We start from the raw sequence: 19,481 nt of genomic DNA on the forward strand, positions 1-19,481 counted from the left end.
CAGATTCTCGTGTCGCACAGAGGTATCTCAATGGACCTGTGAGGTCGAAGTGAGTTGGTCGTACAGACCGACTACCACCATAACCTAACCTTGCTGAACTCAAAGCGATAATTTGTGAGGGAGCCCTTGACATTTTTAATTCTCTTATGACAGCCTGTGGACTTGTTCATGGTAGACATTTAAATGATGTAATTTTTCAATTATAATTGTTAAGAGCCGTATTGTGAATGAAAATAGTGAAACCTGAAAGAATGTAAATTTTTACATGTTTTGTTGTAAAACAACATCTACGTGCGTCTTTTGAAATACCCTTTATAAAGGCTCACAATCAGATTAATGACGATCTTCGCGTTTGATGGGGTCTAATGGGTACTGAGTTTGGATAAGTGCTATTAAGGTTGTGGAAAGAAGCAAAAAATTCATTTAATCTTAAAAAGTGGAATTGCAATTTCGTCCCTTTCTCTTCTTTCATGTCAAATACAGTCAAAGAATTCACGATGTGGTCGTTTTCATTGAAAAAAAATAAGTTTTATTAAAAATATCTTTACTAACTTGTTTTTTTCTTGCCGGTGTGCATTTTGGTGTCCCTTTTCCTTTAGGCTTTTGCCTCTACTTCAAACTAAAACAATCGAGAAATAAAGAAAAATAATCGAAATTGAAAATAATCTCGGCGAGAAAATTATAAAAGTCGCAGTTAATATGCTAATATGCAATATGTTATCGAAGATGTTGCACACAAATTGAAAAAAGAAAAGAAAAAAACGAATAATTAGCATATCTCACCCTCAAATTTTATTTTTATATTAAGATTTCCCGGTTTCGCAAAACGAGACTTAGTCGATGGAAACATTCCAACAACTTGCTCAGCCTCTTTTCAGCCTCTTCACTTTTTGCCTCTTTACTTATATTGTTTGCATTCCTTTGTTTTTCTGATTTTCTTGTTGTTTAATTTAACAAACGAATTTAAATAATTCATGGCGAGTAAATATACAAAGTCGGCATTTTCATGATTATTATTTCTTTTTATTCTATTCGTATTAACACACAAAGTGTTTGTATGTATAAAAAAGAGCAGCAGTCTGTGCTCATAAGAAAGGAAGTCAAAGTAGAGCAAATCATGATGAAAACATCAAATACAGTGTTATAAAAAATCAAGCTGTTGTGGCTATTATGCGATATGTTTATATTACATGTATAGCATATCCACTTGTCCAAACTATATTCGCATTCGCATCAAGAATATGGCCCTATTTTCGATAGCATTGAGGTAGCAGCAGCAACGGGCATGCGCACTTCACCCATTACGCACTACTACGAGTATTGCCGACTGCCGTGCAAGCGTATGGGACCCCTACTCTGGCCTTGCACCTACTTACTACCCGAATAGGTGAGTAGCAGATGACCAGATAGATGAGTAGTAGCAAACTAACCACCCACCCGAATTGCCTACATTTCCCTACTACAATGAGACTCCGTTACAGTTACAAAACTCGTCTGCATGCAAGTGTGAGTCCCTCTCTTGAAGCCGCTTCTACTATCAGGTAGTGAGAAATTCCGCCAAAGTGCAGAGATACTTTGGGGAGCGCCTTGAATGATGAGACACTACAGTGTGTTAAGTAAGATAGAATTAACAAATCGTGTTTAATTAAGAACAGATGACTTATAAATTTAATGATTACTTATTAACTCATCTTACGCATAATTAATAATGCCAACATAATTAATAACGCCCAAAAAAGTTTAAATATGGATAAACCTGTTGAATTCAGCATTGATTTTCGACGAATATTTATAATCGAAATAAAAAATAGTTTAAAAAAACTAAAAAACACGCTTTTATTGCTAATCGAACTAAAAAGTAAAACATAAATTTTAATGACAAAAAAACCTATAATGAAGTAATAGCAAATCGAACGATCAGTCATAGTCAACTACCTCAGAGCAGAATTATAACAAAAATTAAGATACAAATAGAATAATTCAAATTAGAGTTAAAAGCGTGCGATGCTTGATATATTCTATTGGCAACTACCTATGTACAGAAGGTTATGAAAGTGAAGCAAAATGCATCCCACGCTTTTAATTCTAATTTGAATTATTCTATTTGTATCTTAATTTTTGTTATAATTCTGTTCTGAGGTAGTTGACTATGATTGATCCTTCGATTTGCTATTACTTCCCTATAGGTCTCTTTGTCATTAAAATTTATTTTCTACTTTTTAGTTCGATTAGCAGTAAAAGCGTGTTTTTTAGTTTTTTTAAACTATTTTTTATTTTCTACTTTTTAGTTCGATTAGCAAAAAAGCGCGTTTTTAACTTTTTTTTTTAAACTATTTTTTATTATGAATGAAAATTATTGTTATCATTGCAGTCAGTGAATTAATGATTCGATATATTCGTGTTATATTTAATTCCTTTCTTATCGACTGTGAGTCTAAAGCTATGCAGTGATAAAGAAGTAATCGGGATGAAGAACTTATTTCGTGGAGGGAGCCTAAGAAACGGCTACCCCACTCCTGAAACGTAGAGGTAACAACAAAATATACTGACATAATCAATACAACAAGGCTCGACCTTCAATCAATGATCTATATTGGAAAAAGTATGTTCCCATATAGATCATTGATTGAAGGTCGAGCCTTGTTTTTCTGAATGAAAATTATTGTTTTCATTTAGTCAGTGATTTATAGTCCGATTTAATTGTGTTATATTTAATTCCTTCTTTACCGACTACATGTCCAAAGAAAGGCCAGCATTGGCCTTGACACAGAATAGATACTCTCAGCACAGAAAAAGGAGACCATGGATTATATTGACACAATCAAAACGAGATGTAAAGTTCCAGTTTGGTGTTTTTAGTTAATTTTTGTTGTGAATTGTACTTTAATCGATAAAATTTTATAAATGAAATTATGGTAATGATAAATTCCTTCTTTACTTGCCAAAATTTTGTTCAGTAAAATAATTTCAAAATTTATGTTTTGATTATTTTATTGTAATTAACAAAATTACATCTTATATGAAAATTATTTCATCTTATATGAACATTGAATAGAGTAAATTTGCGTGTATGAGACTTGTAGTATCTACGCATGTGTAAAGACTATACAAAGTGAGAATGCAACTTCCCTGAAAACGCTTTAGCCTTCTATTCGTATTGCAGTGCCGCGTGCCCGAGCAAGTTCGAATTCGAAAGAGTAAGTCGTAGACTCCCGAAATCAGTAAGAGTAACTCGGAGAGTGCAGGCATGCGCAGACCGCGCGTAAGCTCTGTCTTTCTTACTCTTTACAGAAGATCTAAAATAAAAGTGGTGTTAAAAAGAAAATATTATTCCGGCAATCTTAATAAGGATAATGGAAAACTTTTATCAAATTATTGCATTGTCATCGGTCCTTGATAGGTGTGCAAAATTCCAAGTCGACCAGATTTTTAGAAGCCAGTGAAAATTAAGCTCAAAGATTCCGTTACATATAATAAATACATACATACATACAACCCGAGCTAATATATTAAAAGTGTGTTAAAAACAAGCAACGATCTATGTAGTATTTATCAAGTTTGTCGATTACTTTGGACATGCGAAATTTTTAATTTTCACTTACAACTTTCGAGCAATCCGCCATACAGGTCTGTTCTGAGCTCCGATTCGTCCTCAAAAGTGAAGCGATACAGTATAAGAATAAGATCAAGTTGAGCCTTTTTATAGCGATGACTCAGACTCAACACTTTTGAAATCAATGAATTTCATCGATAGTGAAATAATGAGCATTTTTCATTTCGATTGCGTGCCATTTATTTTTATCTATTTTAGAAATAATTATCTCTTATTGTTTTGCTAGAAAAAAAAAAAATTAAGTAAATATATGACATTTGCGCACGTCAAACACATGTCCAGCAGTTGTTTTGAATAACATTATCATTCCCTAAGATAACTATGTTGTGTACTTTGGTATACATTTGGGATACGCCTTACCTGGAAAAAGCTATATTCGTATAAAAATTCGATTGCTTTTTACCCACTGTGCCTCAATTCAGTCAACAAAAATTCCCTCGCTGCCAATGCCGATGAAGGCTTTGACTTCGGCTGGTCTTGGTTAGTACTGGCTCTGGCAATCCGGCGTGTGCCTATACAAAGCCATATCCGTGCGTCTGCACGTACCCAGAATAATTTGAGCTTCGGTATGCGCCATCGCTTTAGTTGCCAGTTGATTGTCAGTAGCAGAGCCGTATAGATGTGCCATTTGAGTGCGCTCCAACCGAACATATAGAGCGGCATTAAAAAAGTAAAATTATTGCCAAAACAAGGAACGGTGAGCGAGCGGTTAATACTCAAATATTGTTGCGTGTCATAGAGCAAAAATATCTAACGAGTGAAGCGTTACAAGTTAGAGCTGAGACTTTTGTTTGGGTTCCTATGCTTACATACTTACACACACACATACATACATCTGTATGTAGGAAATACGCTATTAGTAACGCGTTAAAAGTGAGCCGAATCGGTTGATGCACAGTTAGTGTCACCCTTACACGAGTGAGAGTGCAGTGCGGTGTGGAGTGGATTAGCGTGACTCTTGACGCAGTATCACCGGCGAAGGTGTGTTGTGTCGCGTAGTGTCGCATTCGTTTCATGGGTGTGTGTGTTTATAAGTTTTGTACGTGGATCTGTATGTGTTTATTTTTGTTTGTTTAATCTCCTGCAACCGTGCTACTTAATGTAGTTACTTGTACACACATACAAATGTATGTATGTAGTTGTTTGTTTTTTCGGACTTCGCCTGTGGCACATATAAGTTACGATGGATAATACATTTTAGAGGGAAAGGGCTATGAAAGACATTTTGTTTTTTTGTTGTGCTTTCCATTTTTTGGTCTAGTTTAATTTTCTTCGAGGACAAATATTGATTTTGTATGACACGGGACTATAATAAAGTTGACTCTTTTGTGTGACAGAGATTTAATTGTTTGTTTTTATTATTTTGTGTGTAGAAGTAGTGAAAACTTTGTTGCTAAAGTTTCGGTTGTGTGTATTTAATGAAATTGCACATATGCACATACATACATACATATGTGTGTATATATGTATGTTCGTAAAATTTTATTACTAACCCAATTTTCTTGCACATGTTTAGTAGTTAAAAAAAAATATTAAAAAAAAATAATAATAAAAAAATAACAATAAAAAAAAATAATAGTTTACTTACCTTTGAATAGCTTAGATCATAATAAACATCTGTAAGCGGTCCAGCATATCGATCGCACACTGCGATTTGAATCTACTAATAAATACTCTGCCTTAATAGCCGTCTGAGTGAGCCATTGGAACAGCTGATTACATGACACTTGAACTCTACTGAATTCTTAAATAATGGAGTTAGCGACTGCTATTGCCATGAAGATGAAATCAAAACTTACTCAATTAATGATATTCCGTTTTATAAATAAATAAATACTTAAACATACATATGTAGATATGTATTTATGCATGCTCAAATGAATGTGCATACCCTGCGGGAAAAACCACCGCTTGCAAGGTGTTGCATATATCGGAATACATATATGAATTTCACTTCAACTTTGTTCGATAGTTCGGAAAGTAGTATGGCAAATAGATTCAGCATTCATACAGGCTGGCCCATACAGTGGTTTCTTTTGAAAAAAATCAAAAAGAAAATAAACAAAAGTAAATTTGTTTCGGTATACTTGTATGTATTATTTATTTATTCGAAAGAGCAAACATTGCCATTATTTATGGAATATGACTTCATTCATATGGCTGCCTCGATTGGCTTCGCACTAGCACATCCTGTTAACTCTGTTTTCCCAGCCTTTGGCGACCTGTTCTCGCTCTATCTCACGAATGGTTTGCTCGATATTCGCCTTAAGGGCCTGGGTCCGGTCTTTCGCGGCACTCCACAAAAAAATATAACGCGTCAAATCGCAGATCCGAGGTGGTCAATTAGCATTGCCGTGACGGCTGATAACACTTTTACCGAGCTTGGCGCAAAAAAGATCGATTGTGGCATGCGCTGTGTGATCATTTAATTATATATGTATCTAAAATTTTAGGCCATAAAGGATTGTTTCTCATGCCTCTATAGCGGTCGCCCCTGACCGAAATGGCGTTTCCAGCAGCATTTTCAAAGAAAAATTCGTCAATGATACTCAAGAATCCACACCACTGCCATTTCCCGCCGTCAAGATGAAAATGCGCTACACAGGATTGATTTTGGAAATAAGTTGGCAATATTTCTCAAAGTTTTTCAAGCGTAAGGCAATCATTTCGTTCCGCGGAGATGTGGTACTGACATTTCGTTTAGATTTCTAGAGCTGCCACTGTTAAAATATCATGATAAAAAACAAATCACAAAAAATACAAAAATCACAACAAAAAACAAAAAAAAAAAAAATCACAAAAAAAAGCCCTAACGAATCCGTCCAATTGGCCTGTCAAAATACAAACACAATTCATTTCAGCACCACCTCCCTATTTTTTGCCGTTCTATTATCAGTTTTTTAATTTTTCTGAGACAACAACTAACATAAAATATATATGTATAAAGTACATATAATATTTTAGAAGATTTCGGCAATATAAATTGCTCTTAAAAAAAATATGAAAATAAAGAAATTCGATGGTTCAACATTTCAGCGGTTTAAAACTAATGCGCTAGGTTCGGAATTTGTTTCTTTCGCTAAGAGTTTGACTACAGGCTACTATAAAAAAATTAATAAACGAATTGTATGGCGCATAAACAAGTTTGTGGCCTAGGCCGAAACCCTTTATTTTCTAAACTCACTTCTGGTACAACAATAAAACGATGTTTTTTTCTTCGGCAGACACTGGCAAACCTCCGAGTATTTTCTGCCATGAAAAAGCTGCTCATAAAAAACTATCTGCCATTCAGAGGCGGCGTAAAAGTGTAGATTCCTCCATTTGTGGAAATCATCACGACGCACATCACAAATAGGATGAAGACCTCGGCCAAACACCCATAAAGGGTGTAAGAAATCCTTTATTTTTGCTTCAATTTTTTTCCCAAATCTCTTTAACATCAAAAATGACTGAACGGAATCGACGAAACCTAAATTGCACGTAATTTGCCGTTACAGTAGCAGCACCATAAACACCATCAATTTCAGTGGTCTGGCTTACATTTTCACCTTTTCGCCATTATCAAAAAAAAACTGCAAAATGTATCGAATTTTCTCTTTGTGGACTGCCATTGTTAACTCCCTGTAACTCACAACTAAATTAAACAAACAAAAAACAGCAGGCGATTTTTTTTTGGTGTCAAATGTCACTTTCACAACGAGCATAAACTTTAAATTCTTTGATCGATACTTTACGAGTTAGCGATCTCTACAGCCATCTCTCTTAATTTCTGCTTGATGGGACATGGGACCCCTAGAAAACGCTTCCAACGGTTACGATCCTTCCCGATGACTTTGACTTCTTTTCTTTGATTTCACTGCTGTCTAAAGTTTTCTTCGGTACGTCTCTTCCAAGTGTACCTAGGGCGTCCTTTTTTCTCCTGCCTTGCGTATTCCAATCGAGTGTTTACCTTCATATTTCTGTGGGATCTACTTCGTCTCAGACATCTAACGAGAAAATAATGGATTTCTTTTATCCCAAAATATACGGATAAAGTGAGAAAAAAATATTTGTTTAAGTACATATATATTTCTAACACCTCTGCCTACAAGAGTATCTATGTATCAGGCCGGTAATATCAAATTCATTCTAATAAAAAATTTCCTTCAATCGCCTCATTTAAAATAGATCAAAATTTCTAAGTAACCTAAAATCGCATCAGCATCAAAGTACGAATAATTCCGCATTTTCCCCATTTTGTTTTTATTTATTAACAAATAATTCAATATCACTTATTAATCTCTCTTTCTAAAATTTCTCAACTCGCACATTGTGAAATTGTGCCATCCAAGAGCTACGCTTCAATGATTTACTTGTCTATATACAGTCTCATCTCAACGCCGACCGCCGCTTTGTTCCGCTCAACTGATCCCGGTCGTATTGCAAGTTTCCAATAAGCCAACTGCATTTAATATTCACATCGATGCCCGCACCCTTACCGCGTTGCTTGTAGTGATACAATAATTCAGCGCTCTTTCGGTCACACCCATTACTTGTTGTTTAACTGCTCACTCGATATCGACAGCCACTTCCTACACCCCCGCAACCCCACTATTTTTTTTCCAATTTATTCGTCATGAGCTTTGCTTGCCCCCACTGCTATGGCAGCAACGCACTTGAGTAATTTTGTTTTCAACCAAATGCAGTGACTGTGTGGCAGCGGTGGTGTTTGTTTGTTGTGCGCCACATCTATTTATTGGAATTTCTGCTTTAATGGTGCAACAATAACAATGGTGACAAAATTGACGGTTGCAAACCGCATTGGACCCGGCTTTTATTATGTATTGCATGTGACTATGTGCTTGTGTTAGGGACGTTCTTAATATAGGCGTGTGAATTTTAAATTACTTATTGGTATCTGTTTGGTCACAATTAAAATTAAATATTTAACAGAAGATGGCATGCGATACGAAATAAATTGGTTCACACTTGAGCAATGTTTAAATATTTAAAACTTACTTTCAAAGTGCAAGCAGAGTTGCGGCAACTGGTGCTCGGAAAATCCACGCTTGGTCCTAGAGAAGACACTGCATGTTGAGTGACTTTTTTGTCTTTTGTTGCGATGGCATTATTGACCTATTTTTCTTAGAAAACGGTCTTCGACAGCAGCAAAATTATGGTTAAACGATTGCCCTAAATAGTTTTGCTACCTAAATTTTTGGCACCTGATTGAATGATTTGATGGTTTCAGTTCTGGTTTCAGCACTACAGTTCTGGTTTTCCGATAGCCAAGTCTCTGACGTCGACATGGTGCATTTCCAAAACGCTTTGGCCCCAGTACAATATACGGAGGACTCAGAAAGTCCTGGGGACTCCAAGCGTTTCAATATCTAAACTCGTAGCTGTGTTTATCGGCCATTGGACGATCAGCACCCATGCGGAAAAGCTACGTTTACTATTTAACTTAGAACTGCAGAAGCTGTGAGGACCTTTCAGAGAAGGATTCAATTGAGCAGTTGCTCTGTAAATGTCCGGGTTTGGCATTTAGATGGTTATAGTCACTGGGTGCTCCTTTCTTCGACAGCCTGGTGCAGTGCGCCAACCTCAATTCCATCATTCTTCTTCATTACATCAACAGCTCTGCTGGCTGTAGATATCCGCCTGTTGGCAGATTGGCAAATTGGTATCAAAACGACATTTTATACTTCTATGAGAGTGCCAGTCTTGTACTTCAACCATTGAGTTATTGAGTTTTATTTCCTCCTCTGTTAAAATATGCATATTTACCCAGGTGTTTGTACCGCTTAAGCATCAGTGCTGGGCACAATGCCAGCGCATGTTTGGCGGTTTCATATTCCTGCCTACAGCACCTGCAAGTTCCATTGAAATATATTTCCAAATTAGTAAAATGATAATTCAATCTAGAATTGTGATGAATTATTATGAAGTTTTAGAAAATATAGAGGACTTAATTATTGATATAAATTTTATTGAAATACTTAAATTTTCGATAATCGATCTCTCACGTCATTCATCGATTTGCGAGTCATGCATACTGCTATAAATAACCGTTATATGTGTTATAAATACCTGTTATAAATTTCAATTCGAATTTTGTTATCCGATTGACTCCAAAATGTGTCTAATTCCACTGACGTACGTATGCTAATTTTTTGTTTTATTTTTTAATTCCATTCAAGTAAGTAGCCATAAAAGATAGTAGGTGATGTCAATGTGTGGGTAATGTGACACCCCGAAAGACGGTTTGTAGGATCTGATCTCATAATATTTAATATTAAAATTTCTGTGCTCGTAATTGGCCTTTTTTGTGAGGAAAAAACATTTTCAAGATAAGATAAAATTTTGTGTGCGCGTTTTAGTGATTGTTTGTAAACGTCACTAGTTCCGAATACTCCGAATGCAATGGTATTAAAGTTAAAAATGGTGACAGCTGAAGAGTCGATTAGGCTTTCTTTTAAATACTTGAAGCTACATTGACGTTGTCTTCTTGGTACAGTCGCGATTCTAAATCCAGGGATAGAGAGAGAGAGAAAGAGAGAGATAGGATTTTCAACAGTACACGAAATTGGAGTCATCAATCGCCTTAAAGCTCTCAACATTAAGCTTAGATAATTATTTTACTGAGTCACCCTAATTTATTTACATAAACGCAAATACATACACACATACATAGATAATATGAAACAAATACGTATATGCATACTCGCATACGCATGCCCGCTCAAAAAAAAAAAGTATTAAGCTCACGAGATTAAATATTGATTTTACAGGGCCTTAGTTCATTGATTTGCGGATAAAAGCAACTGGCGTGTAGCAACTAAAAAATGGTAATGAAAGAAAGGCCGCTAATGCCATTGAAGAAAGTACTAAGCGTAAGAAGCTAGAAGACTTATGGGTAGTCAGAGGCCCTAAAAAATTATGATTTTCAATAATTTTTTTTGCTAGTCAATCGCTTTATTTTACAAAAATAAAAACATGGCACTAATAGATCATGTTTCGACTTGACTTTAGCAAAATTAAAAAAAAAAAATAACAATAATAATTGTAAAAGTTATTGCTGTTTGTGTGGAGCCCGTTTCTCCAGAAATCCCTTGCGGCGATCATCACAAGTCCTTGGAGATTCATCTAAAATCAATCGGACAAGAGAAACTAGTTTTATTAATAGGTAATCTTGTGCCTGATCGAAGCTTTTTTCAAAATTAACAATATGGCGGCCTCAGGAACGCATTTAAAGTTTAGCTATCGATTTATGTCGAGTTATACGAATTATTTAATTATTTACACTGTGTCAACTATTCTTGGGCCCTATAATAATTTTTCAGCCGTCAAAGCAGCTTCCAAAATATCGATTTGCCGTTGCCTACGTAGCATTCTACCTTCTTGAGTGTTATCGTTAGCGCGTTTATCTGCCACTTTCATACGTGCTCCGGGGCGCCCTAGCGCCCTTTGTTAATTGTTGAATAACTCGAAAAGTATTTGTCGGATTCACTTCAAATTTTCACACAATATTTTTAAGATATTATAGTTTAAGAAAACGTAAAAAAAATCAAATGTTTTGAAAATTCTGACTACCCCTAACCCCCCCTTATGAGCAAGCACGTAAGGTAATCTTATGTATGCGATTATATTTTTCGTAGCAAATAACGACAAGTTCTCACGAAAAAAAAAAAAATTCTGAGTATTTTCCGCCCAACAAATTTCAATATCCACTATTTGTTTATCACAAAACATTCGTAATTAATGTTTATTTATTTTTTTTAACGCAGACAATCTGCCACCATATGGATCTTTTTCCGCGTCAAATAGTGACTAAAAGCGAATGAGACTTAATCAATATTTACAAGAAACTTATGAAGATTTATTAGATTTTAAAAGTTTAAAAAACAATTCTCCGTACGCACCTACTCATCTAAACGTGTGCATACCTACTTATATATTCATGTGCATATGTATGTATGTATATGTACATATTTCTGTTTAGAGAAAAAGCAGCAGAGACAGCATTCCAACGCACTGCTGGCTTGTCATATTCTATTCATAAACACAAATACCGCCTTAGGCCGCTTATTTTGAAACTTAAAAAATGGGTACATGGCGGAAGAGGAGAGAGTTAACCACAATAACGTAAGACAGATATTGGTAGGCGGATGCCTGGTGGAATTCGTCGAAAGCTTCTGCTACCTCGGCTGCATCATCACGGCAGATGGTGGAGCAGAGGAAGATGTCAACTGCAGGCTAAAGAATGCATTCGGGCCAATGCATACAGTAGGGGGGAGTTCACAAATCTCCAGCCTCACTAAACTATGAATATTCGGCTCATGCGTGAAGTCCGTTTTGTTGTACGGAAGCGAAACATGGCTGGTCTCTAACACCATCCCACAGAGGCTACAATTCTTCATCAACAAATGCCTTCGCATTATCTGTAAAATATTCTGTCCAAACACCATCAGTAACGACGCACTGTGGATATCAACGAACAAGGAATCCATCCTTAGGCAAATCAAATGCAGAAAGTGGTGATGGATAGGTCACACATTGAGAAAACCACCAGATAGCATCACGAGAATGGCACTGGACTGGAACGTGAAAGGGAGCAGAGGTCGCGGTCGACCAAAAAACACTTGGAGAAGGTCGATGCTGCGTAAACTAGCAGATGCCGACATCTCATGGGGCGGTGTAAAAACAACAGCATAGAACCGTGTACGATGGAAGAGTCTTGTCGAGGCCCTTTGCTCCCGAGTGGACTGAACAAGGGGGGAAAAACATGTATATATATATCGCCTTGTTATTCTTGCCGAAGTTTTCGATGATAGTTTCTTCAGCTCAGTAATGACTTTTTGACACCATCTTGATCAAAAATTTCCCGGAACAACCGCCAGGTGACGATGAGTTTCGTCTTTTTTGTTAGGTTGCCACATGTATGATTAACATTCCTTTGGAAATTTTATCGCCATCACTTGACATTTGCAAAAGTTACGCCGCCTTGAGTAAATCTACCTCTGCATGTGTTTCCGATTTTTTATAGCTTTAATAATGGATTTGAATTTTCAACAACGAGTTTGTATTAAATTATTCAATTTTTGTGTTAAAAATGGATTTAATGGTGCGAAAACATTAGAAATGTTGGGATGCTACAAAAGGAAAATAATACTAAAGAAACTGCCGTTGCCGAGAACGCTTCAGAAGAGATCGTGAATCCATTGAGGATGACGAGCGTAGTGACAGGTTTGCGGCATCGAAAATTACTGAAAACATCAATGAAGGGAAAGAAAAGTTGACCAATAACCGCAAATTAACTATCAGAGAGCTGAGATCTGGCAGAGAACTTGAACATTGCTTATGGATCCGTTCAAGGAATTCTAGTTAATGATTTGGTTTGGCTACAAAGTTGGTTTCAAAGAACCTGAATTTCCTGTAAAAAAGGAACCGCATTGATATCGCAGAAAACATGATTTCCAAGGCTGAAATTAACCCAACATTCATCAAACGCCATTACTGGAGACGAAACGTGACCTTATGAGTACGACACGCAATCCAGACATCAAATGAGTGAGTAGGGATCACCTAATGAACCAATACCGAAAAAAGCATGCTGTTGTTGTTGTTGTTGTAGCGAAATCATTCCCCACACATGTGTACAGGGAGTGCTGCTGGGGTGACAGTCCTTGGCCGAACATATAGTAAAACCGGGTCGTTCCGGTAATGCAACATAGAATCGACTGTCGGGGGAAAGGAAAAAGCATGTCGTTTATTCTGAGAAGTTTACGTGAAGCAATTCGCCAAAAAAGAAATGATTTGTTGTAAAACAACTCGTAAATTTTGCACAAGGACACGCACCATCGCCATCATTATCCCGAATTTTTGACCAAAAAGAAAACGAATATCTTCCAACACTCATCGAATTCACCTTTTGTCTGTTTGATCGAGGCAAAAATCCACTACTAGGAACGCATTTTATTAGCCGAACGAAAGTAATGGAAAAATCGAAGACGGCTCTGATGGCTATAACGAAAATAGAGTTTCAGAAATGTTTAGAGAGCTGGATCAAACGCTAGCATAAGTGCGATGCAGTTGATGGGGAGTACTTTGAAGGCGAAAATAACACTTTTGAGAAATAAACTTGTATTTTAGATTTTTTGAATATATTCCGGGAACTTTTTGATCAAGGTGGTATTCTGGGACCGTCGCGAAAGCTGGCTTTAAATTAAAAATACAAGGTGAAATATAATAAATAATAAACAAAACTGACGTCATAAAAATGTTTTTGATGGCGACATCTTTTTAATGAGTTAGTGCGTTGGAAGTTTTATCCCTAGCTGACTTCCAGTAAAAGCTTGGTGACATTCGGTTCAGTGGAAGCGAAGTTATCGCGTCGAAACCGTCAGTATGTTTGAGTTCTCAGTACAAAAATGAGCTTCGAACAAAGATCTAATATCAAATTTTGTTTTAAAATCGGTTAAACGTTTACCGAAATATTTGAATTGATGAATGTCTATCTCGTGTCACAATTCAAGAGTGGTTTACACGTTTCAGAGGTGGTTGTGAGGACATAAATGACAATGATGAATCGGAGTTGAATATTTCTTAAACATCGATTTATTACATTTTAACTGATCATTTGGGCTTATGATAGGTCTGTGCACGTTTCATTCCGCACAAGTTAGCGGAGGACCAATTTTTATCTTGGCGTTTTGAAGCGTTTGTTGCATCGTATTCGTCGGATTCACCCTGAATCGAGGCCAAACGGGACTATTTTGAATAAATAAACTCGAAGTTATTCAGTATTTTTTATTTTGAACTTCACTTTGTACAATATACTAGCAATATGGTACTGATTACGCGGAGCAAAGTGAACAAAAAAAAAAAACACTGTTTTAGTTGTAGTTCCTGTAAGCCACTCATCTTTTCAATGATTTTGCCTCATTCTAATTCCCATCTTCTTGATTGACGCAGTAACCACCTACATACGTAAGTGATTTGGTGCGACAGCTGTTTCTTTCAAGTGACACTAAAACCTTCTCCACTTCGTCTCTCCAACACTGCTGAGTGGGTCTTCCTCTCCTCTTCCCATCTCTGCTACCACCACCAGCAGATACTTCAAGTCAATACCCTCACGGCTTGAGCATTTGTATGTCAATCTAATCACACTACTGAAATCTCACTGACAAGAGAGTATGCGTTGATGGAGTTTTCGCGAACGATTTCTAGCCAATAAAAATAATAAGGCGGTAATGTGACAAATTTCGGCCATATGCTTAAACCAACAAATAAGGTTAAGGTTATCAGTCGTGCATATTGGGTGCCATCTAGCATTCAGAAAAATATATGTATTTGTATGTACTCATGTTTTTATATATCCACATGCATGCATATGTTTGTACATATGTACATATGTGCATAAGTGTCTTTGCATGAGTTTCTGTGTCAGCGCGTGCACAGCCTTGCATGAGGAAGTAAATTTCAAGCGGACATTTATCGCGTCAATAACCTATTTTTGTGAGCGATGAGCGATTTTTCTTCGCATTTTCAATTCGGTATGGCTGGCAGTCGTGATTGTCCACATCCCTATAATTTTTAATTTTTTTTTTTTTTTTGATAAATTCATGGAGTAAGAATATACCTACATACATACATATGTACATGTATGCAAAAATTAAAAAATTACAGTGACCAGCGAAATTGTGCAGGAATCAAATTTTTGTATTATTTCTGGTTTGCTTTTGTTATTTTTACTTTAAAATTAATGCTATTTTGTAAAGAGACATCATTTAAATGTCCACCATGAGCACGTCTACAGGCAAAATTTTGTTGTTGTAATTTGTTGAGAACGTCGAGATATCGATGATCAAGGACTGTTCAGCAACACTCTGCGCTACAGCAGCAATATTCTCAACAGAACTTTTTTATTTTTTATTTTTATTACTTTTTCTATCGACGGAACCAGTTTCTTGAAATTTTTTCACCAGCCTTTGAATTCTTGTTTCATTCGTACGATTATTTCCACCAGTACTAACTGAAAAGAGGTGAATGCAACAAAACTAGTGCCATCTATGTGTTAGGCCTGGGACTTTTCAGCCCATGTGTTATAACAAATACCATTAATAGTCGCCCTCAATCATTTGTGTTCTTTTTTGTAACCTTTCAGTCAATTTGATAGCTAAAGAAAAAATATAAAAAACATAGTGCCAAAATTATGACATCACGGCCAGAAATTTATATTTCTTCCTTCTATGTGATTTTATATTTCTTTCTCCTGTGATCTTGTTTAGTTGGTTCATAATATACCGGCTTCATGTCCTGAATGCCAAAATTACTGCTGACATAAAAATAAAGTTTGTCCAAAAATAAAGTTTTCGCCATTTGTATCAAACGAAAAGAGTACAGGAGGAATAATATTTCTTTTAGAATTACTTACAAAACGGCGCTTGAGTGCTACTTGAGGAGTGTCAGACTGGCACTTCAACCTTTCACCTACCTAACTAGTATTAAACTAGTTAGAAAACTTTTTAAATTAAATACAAATTTTAGTTTAGGGTATTTTTGAGACAAAAAATTGTTTTTTTTTTGGCCTCCTCACAAAAAACCATTTGCCGTTCGGAGTGGCCTTTTTTTGTTTTTGGTGGGTAAGGTAGGGTTCAAAATGTCTTTGCACTTACAGAGATCGTCGTCTACTGCGTCGAGTCGTGTGCCCACTAAAACAATCCTTCCTCTTCTTCTGGGGAGACTCCCTTCTCGAGACTACTTGCATTACTTCGGGTGGGTCCTCAACAATGTCCATGCAATGGACCGATTCTATTCGCCCACGTCTGGGTATCATGTCAGTATATGCACTTAGTGTCATTTACCTTACCCATGCGTTATAGGTATTTCCGGAAATATCCGTGCCCCGAGAGGGACTGAGTCATGAAATAGCCCCATTTGCCTGTTGTAGAAATCAGCTTCGCCGTTTATCTGCCACTCGATTCAGTGTCCCTTCGGCTTTGCCACCGCTGCAAGGTTTGACATCTCCGTTCCGTGGCGTGACTTGCTGTTCAGGATGCCTGGGAAGCTGCCTTAATCAAGTTGATTAAAGTAGTGTTGCTATGCTAATTACTGATTTTATTACTGTCTGAAGAGAATCGTTTATGCCCCTTTGATGTATATCCGTCACGCAGTAAAGAAGGTGCTCTGAAGAAGATACCCAATGGTTGTACGGAGTGCATCGCTTTGGCAAGTCTAGAGATATTTGAATGTTCTCATCGATTTAGATAGATCGTTTAAACTTAAATAGATATTTTGATAATTTTTTTACAATGTAATTTGAGAAAAATATAAAAATGGAGAGTTTTTGATGGATTTTCTGCTAATTAAAGTTTGTCATATCGAAAGAATTGATATTAAATATAAAAGCGCTTTTGAGGTAAAGTTTTCGAGTGGCGCAAATTAAACTTTTCTGTAAAATAAAGCCTCGGTGAAAAGATATTTAATGGTGTGGCCAATATCAGATCGATTGCAGGGGAATTTGACGAAATCAGCTGATGGGCTGACGTAGCAGGGGTAATGAAACGGTTTGTTCACGAAGAAGCTAAGAATATTTAGTGATATACGAAAAAAAATAACGTTTTGTCAATTCGTTGCCGTCTGAACAATGACTGATTGGGCGAGATGTGAATATGTGTGAACTGATCACGCAGATTTCGGCTGGCGATAAGATTGTGTTAGTGATATACGAAAAAAATCATCCATATTACTTCATTACTATCTGAACAACGACTGATTGGACAAGTGTGTAAATACATGTGAAATGATCGTGCGAAATTCTGCTGGCGAATCACTCCCGTGACGTGGCAGCCGAATTTCCCCTCACATTTTTTTTCACCATAGTTATTGGCCAAACCTGGTAAATTTAACATCCTTGATGTAAAGCGAATGAGAAAAGTTCTTATTGACTTGGAAATTTTTCGTTGGCCACTGTGTAATACATATTTATGGTTACATACATACTTACATCCATTGGTTATGTGAATAAAACTTAATTGTTGTTGTGTTAATGAATTTTATAGGGTGAATATGCACAGTAATGGTTTTGATGTGATTTAATGCAATTTTTGAATCTTAAAATTTTCACTCTCCCATTGTCATATCAAATAGTACCTACATATGTATGTATGTGCGAGTGTAATACAATTCCATACCGATTTCTATAAAAAGCGAATGAAACTCTTTTGCAGATTTTAAAGAATCACCAAGCGTGCGCGCATAAACAGGCGGTGGACTAACAACGAATTAATAACAAAAACAAGAAAAAAAAAAATAAAAATATAAAAACAAAAAACGAAAAATACCTGCTTAAACATATGTTATGTTTTATAACTGTTTCACCTTAGTCAAAGGGACCGCAAAAAACTCAAGTGTCTGTGAAAAGTAAAGTTTTTTTTTTTTCAATTATAAAAATAACATAAATTATAAAATAGTTAAATAAAATTCTAATAAAATGACGAAAGTTGAACTCTATAAATCGCGTGTATTCGTCACCATAATACACCTGTGCGCTTTGGGTCAATTTGCTTATGGCGTATACTACAATAAATTTGAGATACAGCGCAGCTACAAATTGGAAACGTCATTGAATCGGAGATTAGTGCCAGATGGTCTTGTGCAGAAGGCGAAGCTTTTATCATATTGGAGTTTGGTAAGTGTAAAAAAGTTTGAAAATAATAATATTTTCTACTATAAGTACGGAGAATGTGCGTGCGTGCGTATGTGTAATGAAAATGTATAAGTAGCAGCGGTGAAAAATGAAAGTAGTTTGGAAAAATATGCTCGTCGATACAAAATACTTTTACCCTCACGTTTTGCGTTTAATTTGGCGAATTCGTCCTTTACAGAACCTTCAAGCATGCGTATGCGCAAAGAGAACAAAGGCAATTGGCTGCAGAGAAGGCCGAAACTTACATTGCGTGTACATACATACATACATACATATATGCTTTATGTGGTAATTTGTATACCTAGAATTTTCGTAAACAGAAAAGAAATGCGCAACAGTTACATATTTTTGTATGGACGCAGTTGTAAGGCCCTTTTCCATGACCTTTATTAAGTGACACATATAGTACACACAAACATACAAACATATGACATGACTATATAAATTACGTATTCGCACTCCGTACTCAAATATGTGTACGCATAAGGAGAAATGTCAAGGGATTAATGCAAAAAGTATTCTCATATTTTATTAGAGTGTTCCATTTTGTGAAGAAATGTTCTTTGACTTTGTTCTTAGTGCACAAGTATATTTGATTAAGCCTACAATAAGTGAAATTTAAAATAAAGTCTTTTATTTAAATTTTATTTATTTCAAATAATATACACATAACTTCGTCACACGTCTACTGAGCATATGTATGTATGTAAGTATTCCGAGCGTCTATGCCAAAGTGAAAATTTGCTATGTACTTGCAAATCCATTCAAATTTTTTCAGTATGACCATTTCAAAATTTCATCAACATATTGCTCATTTCGTCCCCTTAGTATTAAAATATCCTATAAATTTTTTGATGTTTTCAGAAAATGAATTTCAAACTTTTTGTCGAAAGTAGCTCTCACTCAAATCTCGTTATGTCTGTAAATATTTATTATTTTTTAACTGACGTTTTGACCCACTTTGTGGAACTAGAATTTGACAAAATTTTGACCACATATAAAATCGACGATGGAGAATCCAAAAATTCAATAAAAAAATAATAGCCTATGAGCACATAGGCTATTGTTATACTAAGGGGACGATTTGCTGTCTTTATTAAAAAAAAAATTCAGCTCACAGCAGAAATTACCACCAGCTTTTCTTTAATACTGTGAAAAAAAGCGTGGCCATATCTATGA

The 19,481-nt window shown here is 36.0% G+C and overlaps 1 protein-coding gene across 4 annotated transcripts in view; it reads left to right on the plus strand.

The window, feature by feature from the left end:
- The first annotated feature begins 4,156 nt into the window (after window positions 1–4,156).
- LOC129247907 (androgen-induced gene 1 protein) overlaps window positions 4,157–19,481 on the plus strand; it is a 47,399-nt gene continuing 32,074 nt past the window's right edge. Inside the window, exons 1-2 of one of the 4 annotated variants that reach the window (XM_054887270.1) lie at window positions 4,157–4,384; window positions 17,824–18,284. In XM_054887270.1, the coding sequence (XP_054743245.1) occupies window positions 18,087–18,284 (198 nt within the window). In that variant the 5' untranslated portion in view covers window positions 4,157–4,384; window positions 17,824–18,086. Of the gene's footprint in view, window positions 4,385–4,505; window positions 4,632–17,823; window positions 18,285–19,481 lie in introns of those variants that run through there. The other 3 variants (XM_054887269.1, XM_054887271.1, XM_054887272.1) reach the window with 3 other exon arrangements.

The sequence above is a fragment of the Anastrepha obliqua genome, chromosome 5, assembly GCF_027943255.1.
Source record: "Anastrepha obliqua isolate idAnaObli1 chromosome 5, idAnaObli1_1.0, whole genome shotgun sequence".
Classification (NCBI taxonomy): Eukaryota; Metazoa; Arthropoda; class Insecta; order Diptera; family Tephritidae; genus Anastrepha; species Anastrepha obliqua.